The sequence below is a fragment of the Charadrius vociferus genome, unplaced genomic scaffold (assembly GCF_000708025.1).
Source record: "Charadrius vociferus isolate BGI_N301 unplaced genomic scaffold, ASM70802v2 scaffold39, whole genome shotgun sequence".
Classification (NCBI taxonomy): Eukaryota; Metazoa; Chordata; class Aves; order Charadriiformes; family Charadriidae; genus Charadrius; species Charadrius vociferus.
Genome location: NW_009650188.1, coordinates 6,167,707 through 6,193,937, shown reverse-complemented (window position 1 = coordinate 6,193,937; position 26,231 = coordinate 6,167,707). Strand labels below are relative to the sequence as shown.

At 41.8% G+C, this 26,231-nt stretch overlaps 1 protein-coding gene across 4 annotated transcripts in view; it reads left to right on the top strand.

Moving 5' to 3' along the window:
- Positions 1–26,231, top strand: part of RABGAP1L (RAB GTPase activating protein 1-like) — a 240,134-nt gene that overhangs the window by 189,691 nt on the left and 24,212 nt on the right. Inside the window, exon 1 of one of the 4 annotated variants that reach the window (XM_009892863.1) lies at positions 15,087–15,197. The exons of the other annotated variants lie outside the window; for them this stretch is intronic. Coding sequence (XP_009891165.1) covers positions 15,087–15,197 — 111 coding nt within the window. Of the gene's footprint in view, positions 1–15,086; positions 15,198–26,231 lie in introns of those variants that run through there. 4 annotated transcript variants of the gene reach the window in all.

The following is a 26,231-nucleotide window of genomic DNA, read 5'->3' as shown; positions in this document are numbered from 1 at the left end:
ACTTCATAAAATGGGGCTAAGCTCTGGAAAATATGCAGTATTGGATCATAGTTAACCTTTTAAATAAAATCCTGTGCAGGGAAGAGTGATGTGCGCCAGTTGCTGTATGCCTGGTAACTGTATATTTGTAATAATATAGCAGTAACTTTTAATCTCCTTGGGGAGATTAAATCCTGGGATGCACAACTGCAAGGACTCAGTAAAGTGGAGAATAAAATTCCTTTGGGGTCTTTGGCTCTTGTGACTTAAAACAAGACTATCTCCCTTCAGTCACTCATTTTGCTCAAGTTTAGGGAACACTAACAGTTTCACCAGATGCTTGACTCTCCAAATACTCCAGAGATGAACGTGTCACAGTAGCTCAATGAAGTAGGATTTTATCATCTCCTGTTTGGATGAGGGGAAGCTGAAGCAGACAGTGAAACTGTATGCTCAGGCACAGTTAACTCTGGCCATGCAAAAAGGAAAAGTGTCAATGTACTTCTCAGCAATGGGATCACGTTGTTCTCAATTAACTATTGTAGCTTATAGGTTGTTTTCTCATGTACGTGTACTAGGAATATCTCAGGACAGTCAGTTACCTCTCTGTGTTTCGTTCCTCTGAAACTGATCATTACACCTTTGATAGATTCACTTAATAGGCTCGTTAAGGAAATGGAGGGCATCTTGCCCTAAGTGTTTGCCACATCAGTGAGTCTCAGTTGCCTTCTTTTCAACCCTAGACAAATAGGAAAACAAAACATTGCCAAAGGTGTCTCTGTGTGCAGCCCCCAAGGACTCAGAAATCATTCCCAAAATTATAAGGACTGAAAATGGCCAGCCTGCTCTACAATATGTAATTTACTGCCTACAGAACAGGTGATGGCTTGTATACGCTCTACCCCATTCACAGGAATGATTAAGTGCTGTGTTGGGGCACAAAGGAGGATGAAATGCAGGTGAGAAGTTTCCCTGCTCTAAGCAATATGGTTCACATGTAGCCCCCTAGATAGGTCTTACTCTGTTTTTGAAGTGCCACACAAATAGAAGCTACTCTGTAAAGAAGGAGTAAAATAAGTTATAGCTGCTCTGTGTGTGTGTAAAAAGCAGGGGAAAGGGCCACTGTGTTTTCCCTTTCCTTCTCCAGTTTAATGCCTGGACAAGCCACTTAGCATCTTTCCTGACCTGACCACTTTCTGACACCACTTTCCAATGGATCATGTGCCATATGGGTCCCTGGTTGTGTCTTGCTGCCAGAGACCAGCTTCATGCCCATTTAGCAGTGAAAAACAATTAACTGGTACAACCTGGCCCCAGATTAAGTGACCCAGAAAAATCTTTGATTCAAAACTCCCGTTTAAGTCTTCCATTAAATGTGTACACATGTTGTTCTTGCTGTTTTCATTGCACAGTTCTCTTTAATACCTGCCATCTATGTAATGATTCTCTGTGTCCACGCGAGGTGGTTCCAGAAGGCTAGAGAAGCAATATAATTTAGAGGAATTATTTGGCCAGAACAAGTGGATCTATGCTTTTGAGATTCAGTTACTCAAAGGATGCACAGGGACCAAATTCCATAAGTGAAGGCAGAGATGGCATCGAGATAACCTAGACCTGAAATGATGGGGAAATATATTAGATAACTCTGCAACTGAAAACGTGGTGTGTAGTCACTATAGGCACTAATATAGCAAGGGTAGTCTGGTATGATTGGGTTTGAGCTATTAAAGATCGTTAATAAGTAATTAACCCATGAAGTGACTGTAACGGACATAATTTTAATCAAGATTGAATTATTAACTTGCCAGGCGTGCTTTGGAATTTATCAGTACCCAGGCAGGACAAAGCCCCTCGGCCACATTAATTAAAGATCCTCCGCGCTCAGGAAACGCTCCTATAAGATGCCCACCATATCAGATTCACCCGTTAATGCTTTTCTCCTTGCTGCCACTCAAAGGCCACCTCCCCAGCTTTGCATTCAATTTGTCTTTTGCTGAAAAGCTGCTAATTTCATGCTACTTTAGCCCTGCAGCAGCCAGCCTGTTGCTAAGCAACCTCCAAAATACTGAAGGGGCCACAGTCTCGCTGCTTTCCTGCAGCCTACCCTTATTCTTCTTTATTTACTTACACATCTTATTTATTTATTTAGCTGAATAGATTTCTTCCATAAGGTGGAAGCAGAGATGTAAGCCTCCGAGTTGCAGCAGGGTGCCTTTACTTGCGTATCTGTTTGTCTTCTCTGCAACACCATCCTCTACCCTATTTTTACTGATGTTCCTGGTCATCAGCTGAGCAAACTCCTCATGATATTTGTCGAGCTGGAGTGGCATCCAGGACTGCACTGAAAGTGTATTTTAAAGGCATAGCTGGCCACGGCTTGCTGTACTCGGTGTGAGATAGCAGCTGGGAATCTGTTTGGTCCCAACAGCTCTTGATGGAAGGAAAAAAAGGGTCAGAACAAAGATGGCTTTAAGCTGTTTTTCTGCTTACTTTATTTCTGGCTGCTTTAACTTCAGCTGTGTCGGTGTTCCAGGCTTCTTGTAGCCTAACTAGATCTGCAAAGAGTGAAAAGTCAGTTGGCTTTCACCTGCCCAGCAATGCTGGGAAAAGCTTTGCTGTAGAGGCAGTTCTACAGGAACAACTGCATTTTTGTGGGGTGGGGTTGGGATCCCGGCCAGGGCACAGATTTGCCTTAAATTATATCAGTTAGAGAAGCAGGTTGCTGATGGAGTATCTGGTGTATAGATAAACTGGCAGAGCGTTTGTAGTGGCTGCACGTCTATAGCAGACAAGTAATGAAGCTGTTACCTGCCATGTGTTCAAGACGTGCTCCCAAAATGGGGGAAGGTGGACGTGGATTGTGTGCGCTGTGACATCCTGTGTCGCCCAGAGAACCTCCTTGCCAAGCAAAAAATCAGGACTGCTGATTTGAATCGCTTTTCACAACCAGGAAAGCACTAATTAGATATACTGTAACAGAGCCTGGCTGTTTGTTGTGGTAGCGTTGGTCACGTCAGCATCGGTGTTAGACTGCGATGATAACTTTGATGAAAGAACTGCCATGCTCTTCGATAAAGGCTCCAGAAACAATTCAGATGCTCTTACATGCTCCAGTATTTTGCTCCTTGACTCCAGCACAATACTGTAGCTTGAGAAAGAGAAGGATGAATCCTGTAGAGATTTATTTGGAACAAACTGGTACCAAACTGTTTTTTCCCCCTTTTTCCTTTTATATTTTTTTCCTTTTTGTTTCTGCAAGCAGGCACAATATTCATGAGCTGAGTCTCCGGACTATACTTCTTTCACAGCTGTTGCCTTTTGGTCCTCTCCTTACTGCCTTTGGCTGGTACTGACTGACAGCTTCTCTGTCTGTCTGTTGTAGTTTTCATCACGGGCTTCTTTTTTGGTAGAAAAATAATTTTTCTGCTTTGATGATCCATCCATTACCTGGCCCTCTCTGGAGAAGAACAAAGAGAAGCATGTGAGCGCTTGCATTTGTACATGCAGTCCTGCAGAACAGAGGTTGCGCACAAGGCAGTATGTAATTTTTTTACATCAAAGAGACATGAGGAAGGTGATGCTTTAAGTCCAAATTGAATTTTCCTCTTATTTGCTTTAAGCATTCAATTACCCATTTGGAAAACTAAAATATTTCTCAGAGTGGTCTGGCATGCTCATTCTGTATTCTTATTTTTTCAAAATGAACTCTTGGTCTTTTTTGTCCTTTAATCCACATGTGTCACTGGGGTGTCCACTTTTTATGTACATCGAAAGGAGTGCTGATTGTAAAACCTTTGCTGACTTGTGGCTCCATGTATTTTTTTAATATAGTTAAGATTTCACAAGCCAAGCTGTGCTGTTTGTGTTAGCATGTACATTTTGATACTGTTATTGACATGGAACTCAGAAACGTGCTAGGTGCTTGGGCAAGTATTTAAGTTATCTCAGGTATTCTGTAAGCTAAGTTGTGAACAAAACAGAGGAGTCTTAGAACCAGCTGAAATGCCCAAGAATAACTTTTACTGCCCTGGGAAGTTGTTTCAGATACCTTTAAAAAGATTGAGTCAACAGATCTTAATTTCATTAATTGAAGATTTGGCTGGACAGGGTACTGGGGCGTCTTGTCTAGACCATGCTTTTTGCCAAGAAAGGGTGGACCAGATGAACCTTGAGGTCCCTTCCAACCTGGTATTCTGTGAAGATAGGAAGAAAAGGATCTTTCCTATGGGAAGACGTCAGGTGTTTTAGGGAGTGGAAGGTGATGATTAACACCTTGAAGTGCACCCAGAAGCAGACGAGTGGCTGGCGTCGGTGTGGATCTCTGTTCTTGTCGTGGCTCTTCCCGCCTGATGTACTCAGCTTTCACTCTTGAACTTACAGAGGTCTGGCAAAATGTTGGGTGGTCTGCAATGCTGAGTAAGGATAAAGTATACCTGAGCTGATAAAGGCATTACAGGAGACATAGCTGCCCTATGGCTATGTCTGCTCACTCGTTTGTGCTGCTGCCTCTTGCTGTATCTTGGTGGTGTTGTGCTTAGCCAGCTGTCTATACCTTGGAATCCCGTAACTCTGAAAGATCCAAGAAGAGCACAAGAATGCAAACAATACTGATAAAGGGAGCACAGGTTGTAATCCCTAATAGAAAAATTTAAAAAATAAGGGAAAATGAAAATATAGTATTGCCCAACAAAATAACCTGAATGTTTTGCAGCGTACCACTGATAACAGATGGCCAAGTTAGGGTGCTCCATCTTTAGCTCACAGTAAGCTTTTTCTGTTGCTGCTGTTATGCTCCGTTATGAGAGATAAGAAAAATCTGACTCGGATTTTTCTGGGCTTTCTCAATTTCATAGCCCTAATACTGTTAAGAAAACTATCCCCTTTTGTTTTTATTTTTCCCCAAGATGGTTCAATAGAGGTACTGTCCGTCTCAGTAATGTCAATACTGTGCAATGTCAGCGATACGCTGTATCACAAGAATTACCAGTGTGACTCATTCATTTCACTCTCCTTAAAACTGGGGGGAGCCCAGTTAAAGTACCACTCAATCAATTGCCAGTCCCCAGGCAACTCTTCCAGTCCCAGTAGTGCTGATAAGTCCATATTTAGTTCTCCAGGTCGTTGTGAAGTTCTGCAGTGAGACATACCTAGAGAAGAAAAAAATGGTGTGGCATTCCAAGAGACAACCATCATATGACTAAGGTGATCAAATCCTTTGCCACTTTTAAAGGATAATTAGGAACTGAGTTGTTCTCCCACAAATGCAGCAGAGAAAGACATCTGTAACGTTTCAAACCAGTACATAGGTCACTTGGATTTCAATTACATATAATATCCATATGGACACAGCAATATAAGTTTTCTTTGTCATGTTAGTTATTAGTTTATTATAAATTGGTTTATTTTCCTTCATTTTCAGATCAGCATCATGTTTACACCATCGGATTAAATGTTGCAGTTCACTATTGTTGTAGGTAAAAGAACGAACCCTTAGGGTTTATTCTTACAGTCTCCACATGAGTGAACAAATGCGGACACTGATTTTCCTCCTGTTAACTTGAACTGTAAACACAGAGCTGAAATTTGATAGATGGTATCCTTTCTGAATACCAGTGGATGGTAGGCTGAAACTGCTGCCTTATCATTCATAACCAACATCAAAACTGAGAGGAGCAAAAGAATGGTATCTCTCACTTTTTCATGGTTATATATATCCGACTTTCCCATTTTTAGTGCCCTTTTCTAAAGGATTTTTGGATTGACTTTCCAAACAGTGAAAATAATGATGTTCATGATATAAAAAGTATGATTTGGAAATACATTGCGGAATTTTATGGTAGAAATCTCTTTTTTAAAACTTCTTTTTGCAAATCATCCGAAATTTTATTGCATCCTCTGTTTTGCTTTGTTTGCTGTTGTGGGATTTTTTTTCTTCAAATCAAGCAAAAATTAGCTCTCATTTGTTCTAGGCACTTCCCTTGCATTCCTTGCAGAAATAATTGTGCTTAAGCTACTTCCTCTATATAAAAGGCATGTTAAAAATCAAGAAGAGATTAGAAGTTATGGCTCAATTTTCTCTCTAAATATAGCCCTTTATTTGGATGTTGAGGGGAGTCAACAGGAACACTGGGAGGGGGTGAGCTTCCAAGGGAGCACAGCCCTCGCGTGCATGGCAGAAATACTGACCTCAGCTTGAGCAGTACATTGTGCCCAGCCTGAGCACATGGATTCAAGGAGAAAATGTTCTCTTGCCCTGTGGACATCTGTGCTAAACTGGACCAATTCCTGATTATTTTTTTTTTTGGGGGGGGGAGTATTTAATTTCTTTTAGTTGCACAGATATAATAATTGCAGCAATACGAGATCTGTAGTACAGATTTTAAATAAAAGACAAACTTGGAATAAGACAAATGGGGAGGGTGGAAGAGTATGTGGAAATTTCTCAGGCCTCTGATGTCTGAAGAAATACCTCATTATCATGTAGAGAGCTCTTTGATAACTTGTGTAAGAACCTGCCTTCTCTCCCCCTCCATACATACCATTTGAGGTCTTAAAATAAGCTTATTAGCAGTCAAATCAAGACAGGTTAATCTTTAAATCATATGTAAATACAGAAGCTTTTCTCGTTGTGGTATATTGAAGCATTAAACGTAGATGCAGATTTTCACAGGATGAAACTAGATCAGCACAGTAAAGCACTGAAATAGTTTGTCTCTCTAATCATCTTCTGAGAACAGAATTTCCCTTTCACTGTACTGTATGATGATGAATAGGGATTTAGTGGCAAAGGATAATGTAAAGCTTAGATTAGTGGATGCTGCCGGTAGTCTTATATGGCTGATCAGCTTGCACTGTCCTGAGCTTCTTTCTTCTTCTGGAGTTGACCTGTACAAATTCAGGGAAATTTGTCCAGGGGGGGCACTGAGACTTGGCTGCCTTCCGTCTTTCCCTGCAAATGGATCTCATGTCAAATGCTTTCTGTATCAGATCCCTGTTACTCATCTTTGATATAAATATATACTAGCAAATGCTGTTTTCTGGACTTTTTTGGCTGCGTTCAGTCCTTTGACCTCCGAGTTAATGCTTTCATTTTTAACTCCAGTACTGTGGGACATGCTACTCTCCTGGAAAGCATCAGTAGTTTGTACTTTTACTGTATAATGCATGAAATAATCTCATTTCAGAGCCTTCAAGCCTGCCTCAGTCTAGACTGCGTCTCACAATCACACTGTCTGACTTCTATACCTCAACCGCTGAGATTCTTGGACTTGTCTGTCTGGTTTAGTCCAGTTTAGCTGACGCTGTGTGCCATTTCCTGCTTGCCCGCATCATTTCAGTCTTAATTACTCTTTATCTCATCTTCCAAGCAATCATACTGCGGATTTATTTTTTGTTTTGGGAATATGCCGTTACTATTGTGCTATTTGCACATAGAAATGTCTCACCTTTTCCATTTGGCTTCTGTCAGGGGTTCCATGTGGAAAAGATTGCTGCAGACCTTTCTGGGGCTTTGCTGTGGTGCTCCAGGGGTACCGGCACAGCAGCTCCGGCCTAATCATTGCAGAGCAGAGTATATGATGGTGGGTTTGTGCCTGGCCAGCTCCAGTGGTTCTGATGGACAGACGATGCGCTGTGGTCCTGCCTATTTCTTTCTTTTATTTAACTACAAGAATTTCTCATAGTGCCTGGCTCTCCGGCCTTTTAGTCTTTCTCCTTTTTTTCTTGTCCCAGGCAAAAGGTCAGGTGCAAAGTGACTGTCAGTAAAGATACTAAAATCCGATGTGATATAGGGCACTTCAGACAGGTCATCCAGGTAAACATGTCATTGCGCTCTCCTGCAGGGTCCGACCTCCCTGTGCAGCATGGCTAGTTCACAAGATATTTAACAGCACTCTGGAGAAAACTTGGCAGACAACATCATCATAACCACAAACCCAGTAATAGTACCACTTACAGTTTTGTATTTTTCATAAATTTTACCATTATTAATATTTCTCTGGGGGTAGACAAGGACTGTTCGTTCCTTTTTGGGGAGGGAAAGATAAATACGGAGAGATGTATCTACCTTGAGAAGGAAAGTCAGGTGTGGGTTTAGAATGAGAAGCCCCAATTCCTGGGCCCCAATCTGAGTCTCTTCATGTGATAGATGTCACTATTTAATGTGCTACTTGATGTTAATTAATATCTTTTGTTTGCTGATCATATGCTCTAAATGAAAAACCAGTAGACCATGGATGAAAGTTGCAATACAGATATATACTTGCTGTACGATTATTGTTTGTACGAAGCCTGAACTAGCTCTGTTCCTCTGATGGTGCTATTGCTTGATAATATTTGGCTCTGCTTACATGAGCTTGTGGGCTATTTGCGTGAAATCCCTGAATCAAGCTTTACTGAAATCAGGCCAGAAATCCGTATAAATAATTGTAAGTTGCAAAGCACTCTTACTACAGCTTCTATGCTAATTGTCTTGAAAAATGTGCTTGGCGCCATTTTTTTTCCCTTTTAAATACCAGTTGACGTGATAAATGCAACAAGTTTAAAATAAATTTCACAGGTAGTGTTGGGTTAGGGTCAGTTTATTATGGAACTTAGCTCTCAATGGCATTTGCATGGTCTAAATGCCATACAAACATTATTCATTTGTTGGATTAATAACCCCAGGGAATATATATCAGAGAAGTTTACAGCAGCAAACAGATTGGTAATGTTTGTCCCTTCAGCAGCTGGAGGGACCTGTTTGTATTGATTTGACTCTGAGGGCATAGATTCAGGAGAATCAGGGCCTTGGGGCAGGTGTAGAGAGGTCCCTGGTACGTGGCCCTGCTCCTGAACTGCCGTCGCCTCCCTCAGTTGTGGTGTTGAGCTGTTTATGGGCATCTGCCCTCGCTGAACTGGGAGGAGATAAAGAGTTCCCCAAAGAGAAGGGGTGAAACATGAAACAGAAGTCTGCTGCTTTTCAGGAAATTATGCTCTAAGTCAGTTTAGGAATTTCTGCCTTCTGAACGGTCTCTGCAGGGAAGTCTGTGGTGCAAACTAGTCTGGCCCCACTCAGAGTGGATTTGGGTGGAGCAGCCGTTCACATGTCGTGGAGCTCCGCACTACCACCTCTTGCCTTTGCAAACAGGAAGAAAAATCCTCTGTTTTGCTAGAAGAAAAGGATGGGTAAGGAAGAAATACGCTCACCTCTGTTTTAAACCTGAGTCGATTATATTAGGTTGTACATACAATGTATGCCCCAAATATGCTGTTAAATCCATTTTTTCAACAGGCAAAGGCTAGAATTTCCAAAATCTCACGGTAAGATTGAATATTCCTGTTACTTGCTAGCAATATCAGCTCAGGGTAGTCTGGCTCTTTCCTTGTTCCTCTGCCCCACTGCCTCCGTCACCCGTCACGCCAGAGCTCTTTGGGGGACCATGGATAAACTGCATCAGTAGCTTGGACTGGTCAGAGCCCTGTGCTGCCTTCACCTCCAGAAGAACAGAAAGACGCAAAAAGTCATCCCAGCTCTAGTGCAGATTCTCGGCAGACAAGAAGGAGTTCGCGAAGCGAGGTATTTCTGCCAGTTTGACATCCGAAGGAAACTTAGCTGAAGTGAGGAAATAACTAAGTGCCCTTAGAAAGTGAAAGAGGCAGAATGGAAAAGAAATATGAAAACAAAAATTAAAAATGTGAATTTAATTAATTAAAAATCAAAAGGGAATTGTAAGTTAATTTAGAAGGCTGCAACATAATCTGGCAGGGACTGAGCTGAATAATAATGAGTATGTACCTGTAGGCTGGCATCCCAGCTATGCCGCTGTTTAATCTTTTTCAGGTTTGTATAGTTTATAGAAATCAAAATGGGCGGATTTGTTTTAGGCAGCTTCATGCCCTTGTTTAGCTGTAGTTGCAAGTTAATGTAAAACCTGAAATGAAGTGCAAACTTGACCCAAACGCTTTAAAATTCCAGGCATTAACCATCTTTTTGATAAACAGAACAAATACACAGAGCAGAATTAATTGAGAATATACTTTTAAAAATACAGGGAGTGACCTCCAGCAGGTTGGGGATCTATTGGCTGGCCTGCTTTTCCACCCTTTGTAGTTTTAGAGGCGAGGCTAATAAGTAGTTTTACTTCTTTTCATGAGCTTTAAAGATCATCTAGGAACTTTGTGGATGAAACTCTGTATGCAGCAGTTGTTGCATGGGAGCAGGACTAGTTTTTGTGTGGAATACAGCTGATTTGGGGAGGCTGGAAAGGCTGGGAGAGGGATGTTTAAGTCTTTTCTGCTATGTTTGTTTTAATCCGTAACGAATCACTGAATAAATTTGTAAAGGTTCCTTCTGCTTTTACAGTGACTTTCCTGTTAGTGCTTTCCTGTAAGACTGAAGGAGACGAGGGCAATAGTACTGCTTTCCTCTATTATTTGTGCTTACAGTAAATAATTCAAGAGGCAGAGCTGGCAACATAAAATGAAGACTCAGAAGTCCTCAGCTTTTCCCTACGGTGGGCTCCACATTTACATTGAGTGGGAGCGCACGCCAGTGTTGCTGGCTTGTCGGGAACGCCTCTGCCTCAGCAATTCCAGCCACGCTGACCTCTGCCACCGCTGGGAGAGAAATATTCGCTCTCTCCAGCAGGATGGCTTTGCTGGCTTTAATCTGCGAAAATGAGGTTACAATCTTGCCTGCTTTCAAAACAGCAGAATGTAGTGTAGCTGCAAATTGGGAGGATTTACCCATGTAAGTACATATGCTAAAGCACATCAAGCCCAGATTTTTCCACACGTTTGGAGGATTATTTTAGGAGAAACGCAGGTGCATACACCCACTTCTTTGGGGGGGGGGGGGGCGGGCGTGATTATTGACATTTTTTTGGGGGGGGGGGGGGAAGGCCATGTTATTTGACATTTTAAGTAATAAAAATAAAACCGGGAGAAGGAATTGCTGAACTATAGATCAGCCTGAGCCTGGCAACTGCTTTTTTTGAAAGGTATGGGGCACTCCTGGGAGCAATGGCTTAGCGTTCGGTGCTCACTTTGAATCCAAAAACATGTCTGAAGGTATTCGCCTTCTGGTCTCTAAAACTGGAACAGAGTCATGGATAAAATCACAGCCTTCTCAAAGGTTGCACCAGCACAACAGTAAATGCTTTGCTCGTTATTTCACTGGGATAACCACCCGTGCGACGGACAGGCAGCCGCTTGCTGCCTTTTGTCCAGCACAGGCGTTGGGCTTGGCTGAGGGTCTGGCACAGCAGGTGGCTTCCCAAGGGCAGAAACGATGTCTACCGGGGCTTCAGGTGACACTGCAGGTGACTGAGTGTGCGGGCAGAAGATCTGGGCTATCTGCTGTTCTCTGATGATCAGCAAGTCCTTTGTGGGGGAGGAGAGAATGTAAATGTGCTTTGGGATTCACGATGTTTGACTTATATCCAAGTGTTTTTCACTTGCTGGTCGTGTTCGAAACAGTTCTTACAGGTCATTAATGGGTAAGGGAATTGTGAAAAGAGCATAATACTACCGTTATTCATTCCCATTTTGGGGGAAAAAATCCTGTAAATTTATCTTGAAGGCTGCCAAATGCCATTTCAAGTGCTCTGAAAGAAGTTTTGTGTTTCCTTATCTGAAGACTGCTGTGATCTTCCCAGATTCATTAATACATGAAAAGCAAATCGCAGAAAACTCTTTTATGTTTCAGAAATGTGGTGGCAGGAAGGGAGCGCTTAGCAAGAAGCTGCACATACCTCACATACGTAACGCTTTCCCGTCTATCAGAAGATCCTATCCCTGGCAGATAGCAGCAAGACATTCCTGGGGGTGGAGTGAGAGTGAATTTATCTTGGGAGTGTGCAGGTTTTTGCTTTGCTAAGCTAGCTGGTTTGCTCAATTCAGGAATTTTCCATTCACCTCTATAATCTACCAGCATATAAATCCCAACAACTGTAATTAGGGCTACTTACCTTAATTAGTTAACAGTTTTCTGCAGCTCACCTGTCCTTCTGCTGGCTCTCTTCTGTCGTACTGACTGCTTGGTTGAACCGCTTCTCCAAAAATTCCTGCTTTGGAGGTATGCTTTCAAAACTATGTCGTGGAGGGGACTGCATTCCTGTTCCTTGAGGAAGGCTGCTGCAAGGTAGATGTGGTGTTATACAGAGACGCGCTATTTGATTTAGAGAAATATGAAGCTGCACTGTGTGGGGTTTTATTGTCTTTTGATAGATTATTCATCACTTCAGTGCTCAGAAACCCTGGCTGAGAGGAAGGCTCTGTATTGAAATGCTGGGAGGAGTGTGTAGTGCGGCCTCAGGAGGTGGTCAAGGGCATCTCTCTGATTGCCTTTTCCTTTCCAGTTCCTCTGGTGTAAGCATGCTACCACTGTGTCTGGGTGGACGTATATGCTTCAGTCAGTTTAATTCAAAAGATTTAATTTAACCAGCTTGATACTTATAATTTTGTGTTCTGATTCTGAGCATAGCACAGACTGTTAACGTGGATGTATAATGCAGGTTCATGGGGATTTGTGGGCAGCTCAGCTCCATTAGGTTGAAACAACAGCTGAAAAACATCCTTTTTAAAGTAAAGATATGCATTAGCCAATGTAAAAAATCAGTTGCTAGTTCTTACAACTGCTAGTTAGAAGTTGCCAAAATTACAAGCACTCTGTTAGGAACAGATATGAGAAGAATTATTTGGCCAATAATACAATAGTAACATGTAGATTTATTGCTGTTAAATCATCGTAACCTTTCAGTTTAAGATGAAAAAAAAAGAGACTATAGGTTCTGGTGCATTTTTCCTTAAAAATAGAAATGCCTGTTGGCTAAAACAGGGGAGGGATTTGAGTAGCTGCAGCTGCAGAGTACATCTGATAATTTGCATTCTCCACCTCCTGCCCTTATTGCAGAATTAAATTGGTCTCTCATTAACATGGGAATGTTTGTTGTTACACCGCCTGCTCTCTCCCCTGCGCCTACATGACTATTCCAATGTAATGTCGGTCCCTGTTGGGAGGCTCCGAGCGGGTGCCAGCGGGGCGGGAGGGGTTGTGGGAAGGGACTTTCTTTACCTCTTACAACAGGTGCCTTTGTCAGCACACCTCGGAGGCAGCCAAGGAGGAGCCACTCTTAGCCTCACCCTTTTCACTTTTGCTACAAGGGAAAAAACCCACCCCACAAGGCAGTGAAAGCGAAGAGGAAGCGGTCATTTAAAGCGCTTCGGAAAACCTGAGCAGAATTTAGCATAGCAGGTATGGCTTTTGTATAGGTGACACGGAGAGCGATCTCGTGAGCTGGATATCGCTTCAGGATCGGAATCTAAAGTATCTCTGCCGTGGGAATTAATTGGGAAAATATTTCCAAGCCTTTGAAGAAAAACTTTAAAAAATGCACTGTAGGTGCATTTCGAGAGAAAAATACCTTTCTTCCTCCTGCAAGGGTTAAGCATGATCAGAATCTGCTTTAGTCTCAGGGATTTAACCTCAAGTGCCGCATTTTTTGTTTGCCATAAGCCTATTAGAACTCTCTCTGTTTCCTAGCAATAACATGTAATTTCCCCCCCTATTTAAGTGAAAGAGATGTTGGGGTTTTAATCCTGTACGCTACAGCTGTTGCTCAAGTTTCTTATTCAAATGCAAATAGCACCTGGTGCTATTTAGATACCCGTGTAATCTTTGATAAAGATACTCCAGGAGCACAGGAAAAAGAGAAAAGCAAGGTGGGTCTGACCCTGTTTAATCTGGAAAGCGAGAGCTTAAACATATGCTACCAGCAACTTCAACTGGAAATTTCTACCAGATTTGAAGCATCCAGCACACACTCTTTTTGGAGACAAATATACAGCTGAAATGATTCAGGTTTCTCAAGCAGGTATGATTTTTCACCCGGAAGAACAAAAGGCTTCCAGAGAAGATAAAAATGTAGTGGGTGAGTCCAGGCAGAAGTGCTGCTTTGGTTAGGAGTTTTACCTTGCCTGACTCTCCTGAAAGGAGTTGCTTTTGGGGACATTTTGTTTGTTTCTTCAAATCACTTATTTTCTAGGTTTTTCATTTGTAGTCTTGAGAATATTGATTCTTAAATATTTTTTTGTCAGAATTTTTTCCTTGTGCTGTTTTGTTTTTTTTTTTTTTCTTCTGTGTTGGATAGACGTTACAATAAATGAATTGGAAAGTCAGGAGCAATTTGGAAGGCAGCTACACTGTTTAGGACTCACGGACAAGAGATACCGTATCACTTCTTGATTAAAAGCAAACTAGTCCCAGATTCAGGTTAAAAACCTTTAATGTGGAAACTTCCAATTGCATAAATTGGTTTTATTTCATTTGGGGAGGTGCAAGTTTATTCAAGGAAGAGCTTACAGCCTTCATTGCGTTTTGCATGTCGGTTTTACCCTGTATTACAAATGGGTAACTGAAGGACTCTTTTTAGAAGGTGTGACTTGATGCCATCATCTTCCTGCTAAAATCAAAAAGCATCTACGCGGCACAAGATGCAATTTGGATCTGCATAAAAGAGAAAGTGAGTGCTTTTCAGGAGTTTAAAGAAGAGATTGAGAAACTTGGGGAAAATTTCAAGAAACGTCTGAAAGAAAGCATCATTACACCGGTCTGTGAATTTACAAATAAGGCAAAAGAGGCAATTCATTGGAAAGCGAGACTCTGCTAACAAGAATATCAGCTTTCCATGGGAGAACACTGGATATAAAGAATAAACAATTGCTACAAAGTTTGAGAAGAACAGAAGTGATTTCAGTCCTGCTGTCAAGCACCGACGGATCTTTTCTTGCTTAAACTAATCTGGTTTGGCTACTGCTTTTTCATCTTCAGCCTCATACTGGAATTAAAACTATTTCCCCAGCTTTTACCAAACTTCAGCAAATGCCTTTTGCAAGTTCAGTGTTGGGAATGTGAGCAGGTGTTTCATATGTGCTTCCCGTGAGGATAAAAGGCACCCTCGAGAGGAAAAACCGTACGGGAGCTGATTTGCTGGGTCCTATTTTCTCTCGTGACACTCCTTCCTCATTAGCTTCTTCAGGTGGGTGTGAACAACTGACACAGAACTGAGCCAAGGTTCAGCCTTGGATTGTCAACCCGCTCTGGCCGCTAACGGCAGCTTGCCGGCAAAATGATGGAAGAAATCTCCATAATGGTGGCTTACGATGCCCATGTTTTTAGCCAGCTGTACGATGAAGACTTTCTGGCCAATCTGGTGGCAGTCAGCAAACCCAAACCTGTGGTAGGTGTTACTCTTGCTCCTTTGCCAATAATGCTTAGGTTATACTCCTTCCAGTAGTAAAGTCCTTCTGCTGAAAGCTATCTATTATTTATTTTCTCTTTTTATTAATTTTTCAGAAATTGCTTTCATGCATCAACAAGATTAAAATAACATTTTATGTCAGAAGAGATAAGATCATTAAAATAGTATCTTTATGGGCTACTAAGTTTAGAAGAGGGTGACTTGCTCAGTATTATAATAGTTAAAATAATATTTTTAAAATAATATTGAAATAATTGAAATAATAATTCAACCGGCAAATGACTGCAGTTCTCTAAATGTGGAATCAGCACTAAATGATGTAAACATGATGATGTCTTTTAGCATGTCAATTAAAAATTTGGGCCAGGTGCTCAGTGTACACCCAGGGTCTGGGATGTAGGTCACTGTCATTGCTAAATCTAAGAGGATCTGTCCCTTGCATGGGGATGGTGATTTAACACTTTTTTATGTTCTTTTGAAATCAGCATAAATATGTGTAAAAACTTTTTAGTTAAATGTCCACTTCCTTTTTTTCTGAAATCGCATATATCTTTATGCGAATGACGTGTATAGCGTAGGCATCGTCCTCCCTCATGGAGATCCCAGCACTTGTAGGGAGCTGCATTGAAGGCACTAGCTTTCACTCTGACGTCTGGTGCCAGAATTCATCTTTGGTCTCAAATTCTACAGATGAGCCCATGTGTGAGCCAGTCCATCTAGGAGCAGTCAAAAGAAGTCTTTGAAAATAAAAATGTATGTATAAGTATTGAGCTTAATTTGAAAGCAGATACCGTTAAAATTTCAGTCTAAATACAAATGAGGCTAATTATTTAGCAACCCATCAAGCATTTGTGTTTGCAGATTTTGGTCTGTGTATATTTTGTATCCAGATAGTTCATTAAGCTGTGACAAAGGGAGGTGTTCTCAGAAGAGGAAAAATTTGCTTTGTTGCTATCTTGTGTATAACCTCTCTACACATATTTCCTGCTTGGGTTTTTCTGCCTGTCCATGCTCAGGTGCATGAACTCATCTCCTGCATCTCCTATAGACCTCCAGATCTAAACCAGAGTTCTGCCCAGTCCCTTTTATTGTCATGCTTTTTTCTGTCTCTGGCCTCCTCTACGCTAGAAATCACAAATTCTGTAGAATAGTTAGCTAATAAATCTGGAAATTCAGTATACACAAAACTCTGTACTTCAATATGACCCGGTTGGAAATTGAGCTCCAAGTAGGCTTTAACTTAACCACCATACTCTTTCCATGCTGGATATTTTTAAATACGTAGTGTACCTTAATTCATTGTCCAGCCACAACCTTTTCTTTTTTTTGCCTTAGCTGATTGCTATGGCAGCATTTATTATTTTGACTGGAAGCCCAGGGTAGTATCTTTCCTTCAGACAGGTACCTGTGTTGCAATAGGATTAACAGGAGCCAGGTGCCCGCAGAGAAGGTACCTGCCGGCGGGCTCTGGGAGAGGCCCTTCTCATGAGTTTCTCAGAGAAAATGATGATGATGATGGTGGTGGGATTTCCTGGGTGCCTTCTGTGCTGAACTGCTTGCATGTTCTAGAGCCGGTACTGCAGTTGTTTAAATTAAAACCCTTGTGGCAAGAGAACATTTCATGGATGGCTTGCCCTGTAATTTAAATCTTTGAACAGTGCTGCCTAAATGGGTTCGGTGATGGCCTCTTAAATTTTGTATAGCTTTGGAGGAAAAGTAGCGGACGCTGCATTATGTATCTCTAGATTCTTCAGATCAGCTGTGAGTAATTGTTGTTAAGACCACCACCTTACAGCTCCACCTGATTTTTGCCACTCTGAAAATGTGATGAAATAACGTAGGGGTTTTTTTTTAAATATATCTCTATAAAGTAACTACTTATCTACTAGTAAACAGAGATACTTATGTGGTACAACCGTGGGAGGGAACAGTATCATTGTTCCTATTATTTATAAGATCTGAATGATTGTCTTCAGTGTAAGCACATGTTCTTATCAACTTTTTTTGTCACAGAGTATTGACATGTTTCAGTGCATTATGTACTAGTAAATAAGTTAAGAAATGTGTTTTTTGCAGGGTTTACATAGGAAATACTTAACTATTCTTTTAAATGGTTTTGAAATATATTAACTAAGCTAATAATGGTGCAAACAACCTGACGAGGTTTAAGATGAAGCTCGACAGGTTTATGATAGGATTAGACAGTGCGTGGGAGCTTGCACTGCTAAGGGACGAGACCTGATGACTCAGAAAGTTTCTTTCAGTTCTCTGCTGCTATGTTTAATCGTGGGACAAGCTGCCAATTGGGATAAGTTGGGGCAAATCCTGTTGACTCTGTCCTGGTCATTTTACCAGATTGCACAAAGGAATGTACTGTGCATAAAGTAACACGCTGCAGAAAGAATTTGCAGAGTTTTTGTTTATTCTGAGAGTTCATGTTAATAGTACAGGTATTTTTGCAATCTGAGAGTCACCTGTTTGCAAAATCCAGGTTCCATTTATTTTTAAAGGAGTTTCTGGTATTCTGCTGTGGTTGCAGAGAAAAGGTTTTTTAAAAAAAAGTTCTTTAAAGGCTTTCATCCTGTTCCGCAGTGCGGATGCCACGATGGTACTGTTGTAGTTCCAGAAGTCTTGCAACTAGTAACTCATTATAGCTCAGTCGGGTTGTGCAATAGATCAGGGCGCACGGGAGTCTCTCTTGCACAGAGGAGAGAGCCACGTATTACGACGTGAAATGGCCAAGGGTTAATACCGAAACCAAACCAGGCCCAGATGATAGCTGTTGTGGGTTGTTTATGCTTAAGGCCAGCACTGTGTAACCTTCTGACATGTTCAGTGCCACATAGGTAATGAACTTCATGAGGAAAATGAGAATTATCCGCTATTGTCCGGGTCCCATCAGTGGGAACCCATGTCAATGGAAAATGTGAATTTTTCAGTAGAAAGCGTAGCAGTGGTTTCGTAGCATTGTTTTGATGCACATAAATACCAGACAATTAAACAGGGGATGTAGATGATCTGAGATAATGCTTTGTTAAATGTGCTCCAAAGCAAGACTGTATGATAGCAATCCTCCAACATATATTTTAATAAAATTAGTCATATTGCAGTGTGACCATGACACACAGTTGTTTTGCTGTGTGGTCTTGCTTTCAAGATTTCAAGTTATTCTGAAAGCCTATGAAAGTGGACTGCTGTGTAGTTTGTGCAAGAATTGAGTAGCTTTACTCTAAGAAATTTCAATTCTCAACTTACCTGCAGAAAACTTGGACCCAAGGGGTTATAAAAATGGTATACTATGTGGTATAATACCGTTAATTTGGAGTTGAAGGATGTTCTTCTGCAAAGCTTCACTGTATTTTCATTTGCCTGCCTGCCTTGTTCTGTTTAGCTCTCTGTTCAGGGGAATTATCAGCCATTTCATACAAGTAATTTGTGGCTACATGCTAGCAGACTCTGCCATGATGATTTCTAGGCTCTCAATTTCCCATTGAAGCCAAACTGAGGAGGTTCAGAGCGGATGGGTCAACTGCAAAGTGGGTGAAAACCTGAGTGGCCTGGCAGGACCACAGGGCATAGTGGTCAGTGGGTTGATGTCTAACTGGCAGCTGGATAAACATTGGTTTGGAGGGCTGATGCGCCCTGCTTTTCAGATGGCAAAAACTCAGTTTTCAAGTCATAAAAGCTTGAGGGTGAGTGTTGGACACATGGGAAGGCAGATGTGCTGTTCAGAGGAACCTCATCAGTGATGGCCTGAGAGGAACCTCTTGAGGTTCAGCAAAGGCAAATGCAAAACCCTGGCTTCCTCCCTATGGAGGAATAACTCCATCGTCTGTGCAGGCTGGGGACCAAAAGTCTGGGTAGTATCAATGCAAAAGAGTGTTGGCAGTCATGGCGGATGACAATTTCACATGAGTGAGGAATGTGCCACTGTGGTGATGAAGGCTATAGCTGCCCACAAGGCGGTTTTACCAAGAGCACAGCCAGTATGTGAAGTGAAATGGTTATTCCCTTCCACCCAGCAGTTGTGAGGTTGCATCTCACACACTGAATCCAGTTTTGAGCCCCCACAGAGCAAAGGGATATTCACAACCTAGAGCGAGTCCAATGGAGGGCCACTGGGAAGGCAGGGGTCCAGCTACATGAGGGAAGGATGAGAGGGTTGGGACATCTTAACCAGTAGAATAGAAAGCTCAGGATGGACGTAATTGCAATCTCCTGCCACCTAAAAGAAGGTCCTAGAGAGGATGGAGCCCAACTCTTCTCAGAGGCATGCAGTGGTAAGACAATAAGAAACAGTCATGATTTGAAGCAAAGCAAACTCTGGCTCAGCATAAGGGAAAGAAAGCAGTTCTGCTCGGGGGGGACTGGAATCGCCATCCTTGGCGACTTTCATGAGCAGCATGCTCTGACTTTGAAGCTCTCCCTAGCTGAGCAAGAGTTTGGTCTATATGCGCGCTGGAGGGCCCTTCCAATCTAATTTTTTCTATGAGTCTCTAATTCTGCCTCACGTGGAGTCTTGCAGTGAGGAGGAGCTGGCAGCATTTGAGCTTTTGAAGACCATCTTTCCCTGGGTGGCATTACCGCAGGCCTGCTGCTGCTATTGCTACTGCCAAAGGAGGAATGAGGGAGTTTGTGTGGTCGCTTTTACGAGAACTGGCTCTTCACAGCAAATATAATCCTCGGCTGTGCCCTTCCCTTCCCAACAGAAGGAGGGATCCTGCTCTGAGGATGTCTCTAGGAGTTGCCTCACCTCTGCCTCTTCCTCCTCTGTGGGGCAGGAGCAGCCAGGTTCTGCCCTGATCCTCTCACCTTGTCTTTGGAGCAGCAAAAATTTTCTTGCATATGCGTTAAATAAAATAATAAATTCTATTTGTTAAACGGGTGATCCAGAGAAACAAAAGCTCTCATAGTTCTTGTCTTTCCCTTCCCTTGATTGCTCAAGTCCCCTGTCTTTTGTGATTCCAGGACCCAGCCACTCTTTAACTGTTTTGATTATTAACAGTTTTGTGCGTTCTGCTCATACCTGTCATCCTTCCAGTTCCATTAGCTTTTCTGCAATTTCTTTTACCAGTACAAATCTTGAATCTCCCAAAAAATCAAATGAGCCATGTTTATATGGAATAGTAAAAATAACATGAAGTATCACCTGAATTTTTGTTTATAAAAATTCTACATTTTTATTCTGCTTTAAGGAGTCAGCCCCACAATGTTATCTTCTTCCCCTGAAACTCATCAAGATTTGAAGGAAACTGCTTATATAAAGCTAATTAAATGGATTGTTGTATCAGACTGTAGTTTGCTTACTAATTTATTTTAGACTTGAGAGTATATATAAGGTATACAAATATTAGTTTGGTTGCCATTTTTTTTCATTAAGACTTGGTTAGCACCTTTGGATGTTAAAAGTAAACACATTAAAATAAAATCCCTTCCTTCCCTGGATTTCCCGTGTTTTAAAGGCTTGAAGTTCCAGCATACGTAGGAAAACTGGCACAGCTTCTACAGTGTGAAACACCTGTCCATCCGCTGTCGTATACAAACCCCTGTAGGCCAGCGAGGAGGTAGCTTACCCACGATGGGTAAGCTCCTGGTCCCTCCTGCTACTAAGACCGGACTTGATTAAGAAGCAGGTGGTTGTCTGATAAAACTCACAGAGTGCTTGTACACAAATCTAGCCCTAAATGTGGAACCTGTAAACAGTGAAGAAGTGTATGTTTTATATTATGGTAATGTGTAGCTGGCATATAATTTTATTAATGTTCAGGCTTATGTGACCTTCATCGCTCCTTTGTTATTAAATATGAAAATGAATAATTGGTACTAAAATACCTTGGGCTATTTATTTTTATATTGCATCCCATTTGTTTTCTGCTGTCCTAAACCTTCAATGTGCAGCACAACTTTGCTGGTTTATGTGATTAATGTGGAGTAGAAACTGTCAAAGGTGAAGCCACAGCCTTTGGTATCGGGGCAGATTACAGTCACAGCATTTGGCAGGCGGGGAGAGCACGGTAGTGAACTCTGTCATGAGAAGCCGTCAGCTGCTGCTGGGTTGCACCCAGCCCTGTCTTTGGTATTGCATCAGTGCACATCGGTCTAATGGTTTTCCGGTTTCTGTTAAACGCTCTGTGGTGCAATCTGCCGCTGACAGTGTCACTGTGTAGCCCGTGTTTGGCATGGAGATTCAGGTGCATGGAAATGAGAGAGGCGGTTCATCCTGCCCATTGATTCACAGAGGTTAAGGCTGGGCAGATCTTCATCTTCCAATTATCTAAGCTTCATCTGTCTCATCCAACTTCATTCCAGTAGCATTTTTTGAAAATTAAAAATTCTGTTAAATGCTCTTCTGGAAAAGCATCCAGCTCTCATTTGAGCGTAACAGGAGGTGGGAAAGGTATCATTTTCCATGGTAATCTGTTCATCTCTTGCTGTTCAAAATGTTTCTGACTTCTCATTTAGATTCATTCTGGTTTCAGCTTCCCCTCTTGGATCTGGCATACGTTTTTGTGACAGAGTGCAGCATTCTGTACCATTACTTATTTTATCCCTGTGAAGGTACTTACATGCTGTGACCAGCTCGGCTGTCTGTGCTCTCTTGTACACACTGAGGAGCTTGAGCTCTTAAACCTCCTACTGCGAGGCATTTACACCCTGCACAAAACAGTTCAGTGGCTCTACTCTGCATCCTTTTTTTTTTTTTTTTCCCCAACTGCATCTCCCAGGACTAGATGAAGTATTCCAGTATTGGTCTCGGTGATGATCAAGGGTTAAAACTTCCCTAGTCATCTTGCTTTTTCCTATCCTTGTGCATCCACGCCACAATGTATGGCCTCCCGTGCAGTGCCAGTGCAGCTACTTATGGGGCTGTGTTATGAATGGTGCTGTTACAGTTAAAAAAAAATTTAAAATTAGCATATTTTTTAAGGATTATTTTAGTCAGCTTGCCATCAGGCAGTGAGGCGGGAGGGAGAGAGCTGTGGAGGAAGAGGTAGGTCTTGCCCAGCCAATGGCAGGCTGCTTTCACAGCGTATACCTCACATTCCCCCATCCCTTATTCTTCCCAGAGGATCGAAATGTTTCCAAACTTTTGGAAAAGTCCAAACGGGGATTTCTTGGGACTGATCCCATCTCTTCATGGGATTCAACCCTAGCTGGAGGTCTACTGCTTCGTGCTGTAGTTAAGCCCTATGTACATTTGGTCAGGAGTTGGTACAGTGGTGTGTTGCATCTGAGTAAGCTATTTCCAGGAATTCAAATATATGTGTGCAGTTTTCTCGTTCTCCTTCTTGTTCTTTACTGCTCTTTCTATCCATGCATCATCCACAAATTTTATTAACGTGGCTGTATTTTTCACTTTCAAGCCACTGATGTAATGTTTGATAGTGCTCGATCCTTTATGAGTCCCAGAAGACACCCTTTAGGATGTCATTAACCCAAAATGAAAAATGTCATTGAATACTGACTCCCTTTGACAATGGCTTTTTGACCCATTTCCTAAGCTTTTTAATTCATGCTTTATGACTATCAGATAGTCTTCTGGGATTTTGTTGTTTTGTTTTTTTTTTAAATAAATCTATCATGTGGAAGTGAATCCAGTGCTAGAGAAGACTGTTACAACTATGAAGTTATTTTTATCAATCAAACCTGTAGCTAAAGAATAAAATGGGACCTATATTTTATAAAATTAGATTGGTGTGGAACCAGTTACATTCCTACCGAGTTATCAGCTGGATCCTTATCAGCTCTGCAGAGCATTTGTGTAGGTTTCTGAGTTTCAGATAACCAACCAAAGTAATCCAGATGATTTGATTTTGGGTTCTTAAATACTGATAATACAAATTTTCTTCTGGTCTAAGTGAATCTCTACTGTGTTCAAGGATTTACTAAAAATGAACATTGGTGAACCAGAGATCTCATCTGCTAGTTCTGTCAGTACTTCTGCTCTGCAGAAAAACCTGCAGCCTGGTTTCCAACAGAGCAGAGCTGTTTTCTGGACAACTATGACTTGTCCAAATCATAATTGTTTTCAAGATCCGATTATTAATGCATATGAACAATGCTTAGGAATCCTCTTGTTTTCAATATGCTCTAGAATCAAGTCCATCCTAATGAAACTCAGAAAAGAATTTAAACTTTTTTTCTTCTACATTTAGGTTTAGATACTGTTTTATTTGTTCCTAGTTAATAATAATCTACATGATTTTCTGTTTATTTTCTCTTCATGTTTGAAAGCATTTCTTATTGCTGCCCTCTTATTGTCATTGGATCAAGAAAGAGTTGTTTAAGCAATGTCTCAAATAAGACATTTTATAAATAAGAACAGAATCCTTGTGATTAAACATTCAAAAGCAGGACATTTCAGTATGCTGGAGCCTCCTCATTTTTCTTCTTAAAAAGAATTCCAGGAAAATTGATACAAGTTTTTTTGGGCACTTGAGAAACTCTGCTTCTGGTTCTGTCATTACAAACCCATTTGGGAGAAGAAATTTGAAATAAGTTTCTAGACATTATCGGTTTATATAGTCTTTAGTTTTAATGACCTTGAACGTGTTGGGTGTCAGCATTAACCTTTGCAATTAAAGAAGAGCAGATGATGAGTTACTGTGTAAGGCCATATTTCAACATTTAAATGCAGAAATGGTTAAGTTGGAATAAAGTAGCATTTAACTTATTTCTCTCCCCACAGCTGAGGTAGCTCAGGTGAGATTGGTACAGCCACTTCAAATCTGTTTGATTCAGTAGTCATATTAAGATGAGAAAGTGAAGTGGGTCACATGAAAGGTTTGTAGCTCCTGAATTCTAAGCCTTCAGCTTTCTTCCCTCACTTGTCTTTTCTTGTAGATTGCCATTAATATACTCCATTACATCTTAGTAAAGCTACATACAAACCCAAAACCTCTGTGTGTAATCACAGCAAATGCAAAGTACATATATTTGTTGGTGTTTGTCAGTGTCTCCATGATCATTATGTTCATCAACCTTGAAAGGAGTGCTAAAACTAGATGAATCATAGAATCACAGAATGGTTTAGGTTGGAAAGGACCTTGAAGATCCTCGAGTTCCAACCTCCATGCCATGGGCAGGGACACCTCTGACTAGACCAGGTTGCCCAAGGCCATGTCCAGTCTGGCCTTGAACACCTCCAGGGATGGGGCCTCAACAACCTCTCTGGGCAACCTGTTCCAGTGCCTTACAACCCTCAAAGTGAAAAACTTCTTCCTAATGCTTAATCTAAACCTGCCCTCCTCCAGTTTATATCCATTCCCCCTCGTCCTGTCAGTACATGACCTAGTAAAAAATCCTTCCCCAGCTCTCCTGTAGGCCCCCTTTAGGTACTGGAAGGCCGCAATAAGGTCTCCCCGGAGCCTTCTCTTCTTCAGGCTGAACAGCCCCAACTCTCTCAGCCTCTCCTCATAGGAGAGGTGCTGCAGCCCTCGGATCATCCTCGTGGCTCTCCTCTGGACACACTCCAGCAGGTCCATGTCTTTCTTATGTTGAGGACTCCAGGCAGTTAATCTCTTTATAGAAGCCTAATTTCTTAATTACTAGAAGATGGAATAAAAGTTTGTGTAGGTGAATCTGTTAGTTAAAAATATTCTCTTTATTGCCTACAAGAATTTTCACTGGTTTTGAACCCAGTTCTTAGAAGAATTTGGCATAAATTCACTGCCAAAGTTGGTAAATGTATTTCAGTGGTTTTTGTCTTGTTCAGTTTGTGCTTTCATGCACCATTCAATCTGCACGTTCTTTCTTTATTGCTTCCTTCTAGCTGTGTCAACATGAACTTAGGGAAAAAAAATACATTGACTGGAGTGTTGGTTATGCTGGTCACTGCTGTTCTAAAGCTGTAGGCTTGTCTTTTGTGCTAAGAAAAATCCAGATGGTTTGATTTCAGAGTAGCATCCTGGCTATGTCAAGACAAAACTCAGCGTATATACAAAGCGTTGTAGTTTTGCTCCAAGGTAGCGTCACCAAAGTAATGCCAAGTTAAGATATCATGGCATTTGTTTGTCCTTTACCTTGGAGATTGTAGACGCCAAGTGTGTAAGGAAGAACAAGCACACAAAGATTGTCCAGACCCAGGTTGAATCTCCATAGCAGTTCAGGCACACTGAATTCTCTTATCCTAAAACTGAGGGTCTCCTGCTTTCCATGGCAAGAGGAATGAGGCAGAGATCTTGGAAACAAAATTGGGCTCGCTGCTTCTTTGAGGCTGTTGGTACCAGAGGGTGAAAATAGTGGGAGCTAGATGTTGCTGCTAATATTGTCTTCTTTTTCTGCAAAAAGTGGGTGTTTTCCTTTTGTAGGAGCCCTTTCTTTTGTAGGGTGCTCTCTTCAGTGGCAGGAGCAGCTTGGTTTTCCAGCTGAAGTTGGCAGCATGGCCACATTCCATCTTCTGCCTTCAGCCCCTCCGGCCTGATGCAAACTTCTTGCTTTTGTCAGTGCTTAGGATGCTCTTGGGATTTTCCCTGCTAGATGATAAAGTCCAAGGTCTTGAGTTCATTGCTGGTTGATTAGCCTGACAGGGTCTCAGCTAGAGATAACGGATGAGCACAGGTCTCTGCACAGGTGAAGTGTCAAACTCAGCCGGTAGTGCTAGTGGTGGTGGTGGAACCAGAGCTAGGGCAGTGAAACAGCAGAAGGTTTAAAACCCAGAAAGCAGCCTTGTGTATAGAGGTCTGTGAATCAGTACACCTGCTTTGTATCTCTTGGGGCTGACATGCAGTGCTGCACTGCATTCCTGTCCCCGGGAATGCTCTCCAGCAGCTGCTGGCATGACATTAATGGCTGACTAGGGCTTTTAAACTCTCCTGGCCTGCCCGTCCTCCAGTTACCTGCCAGCTCCATGCCAAGGCATTTTGCAGGTACCACAGAGACTGAAAGGTGCAAATATGGCAAAACCTGGAGCCTCATTTAAAGGCGCTGAGGAAACCTCAGCAGATGAAGGATTACAGAGATAACAGAGCAGAGCAAGGATTAGTTATTGCAGTAAAATGCTTCAGTGAGCAT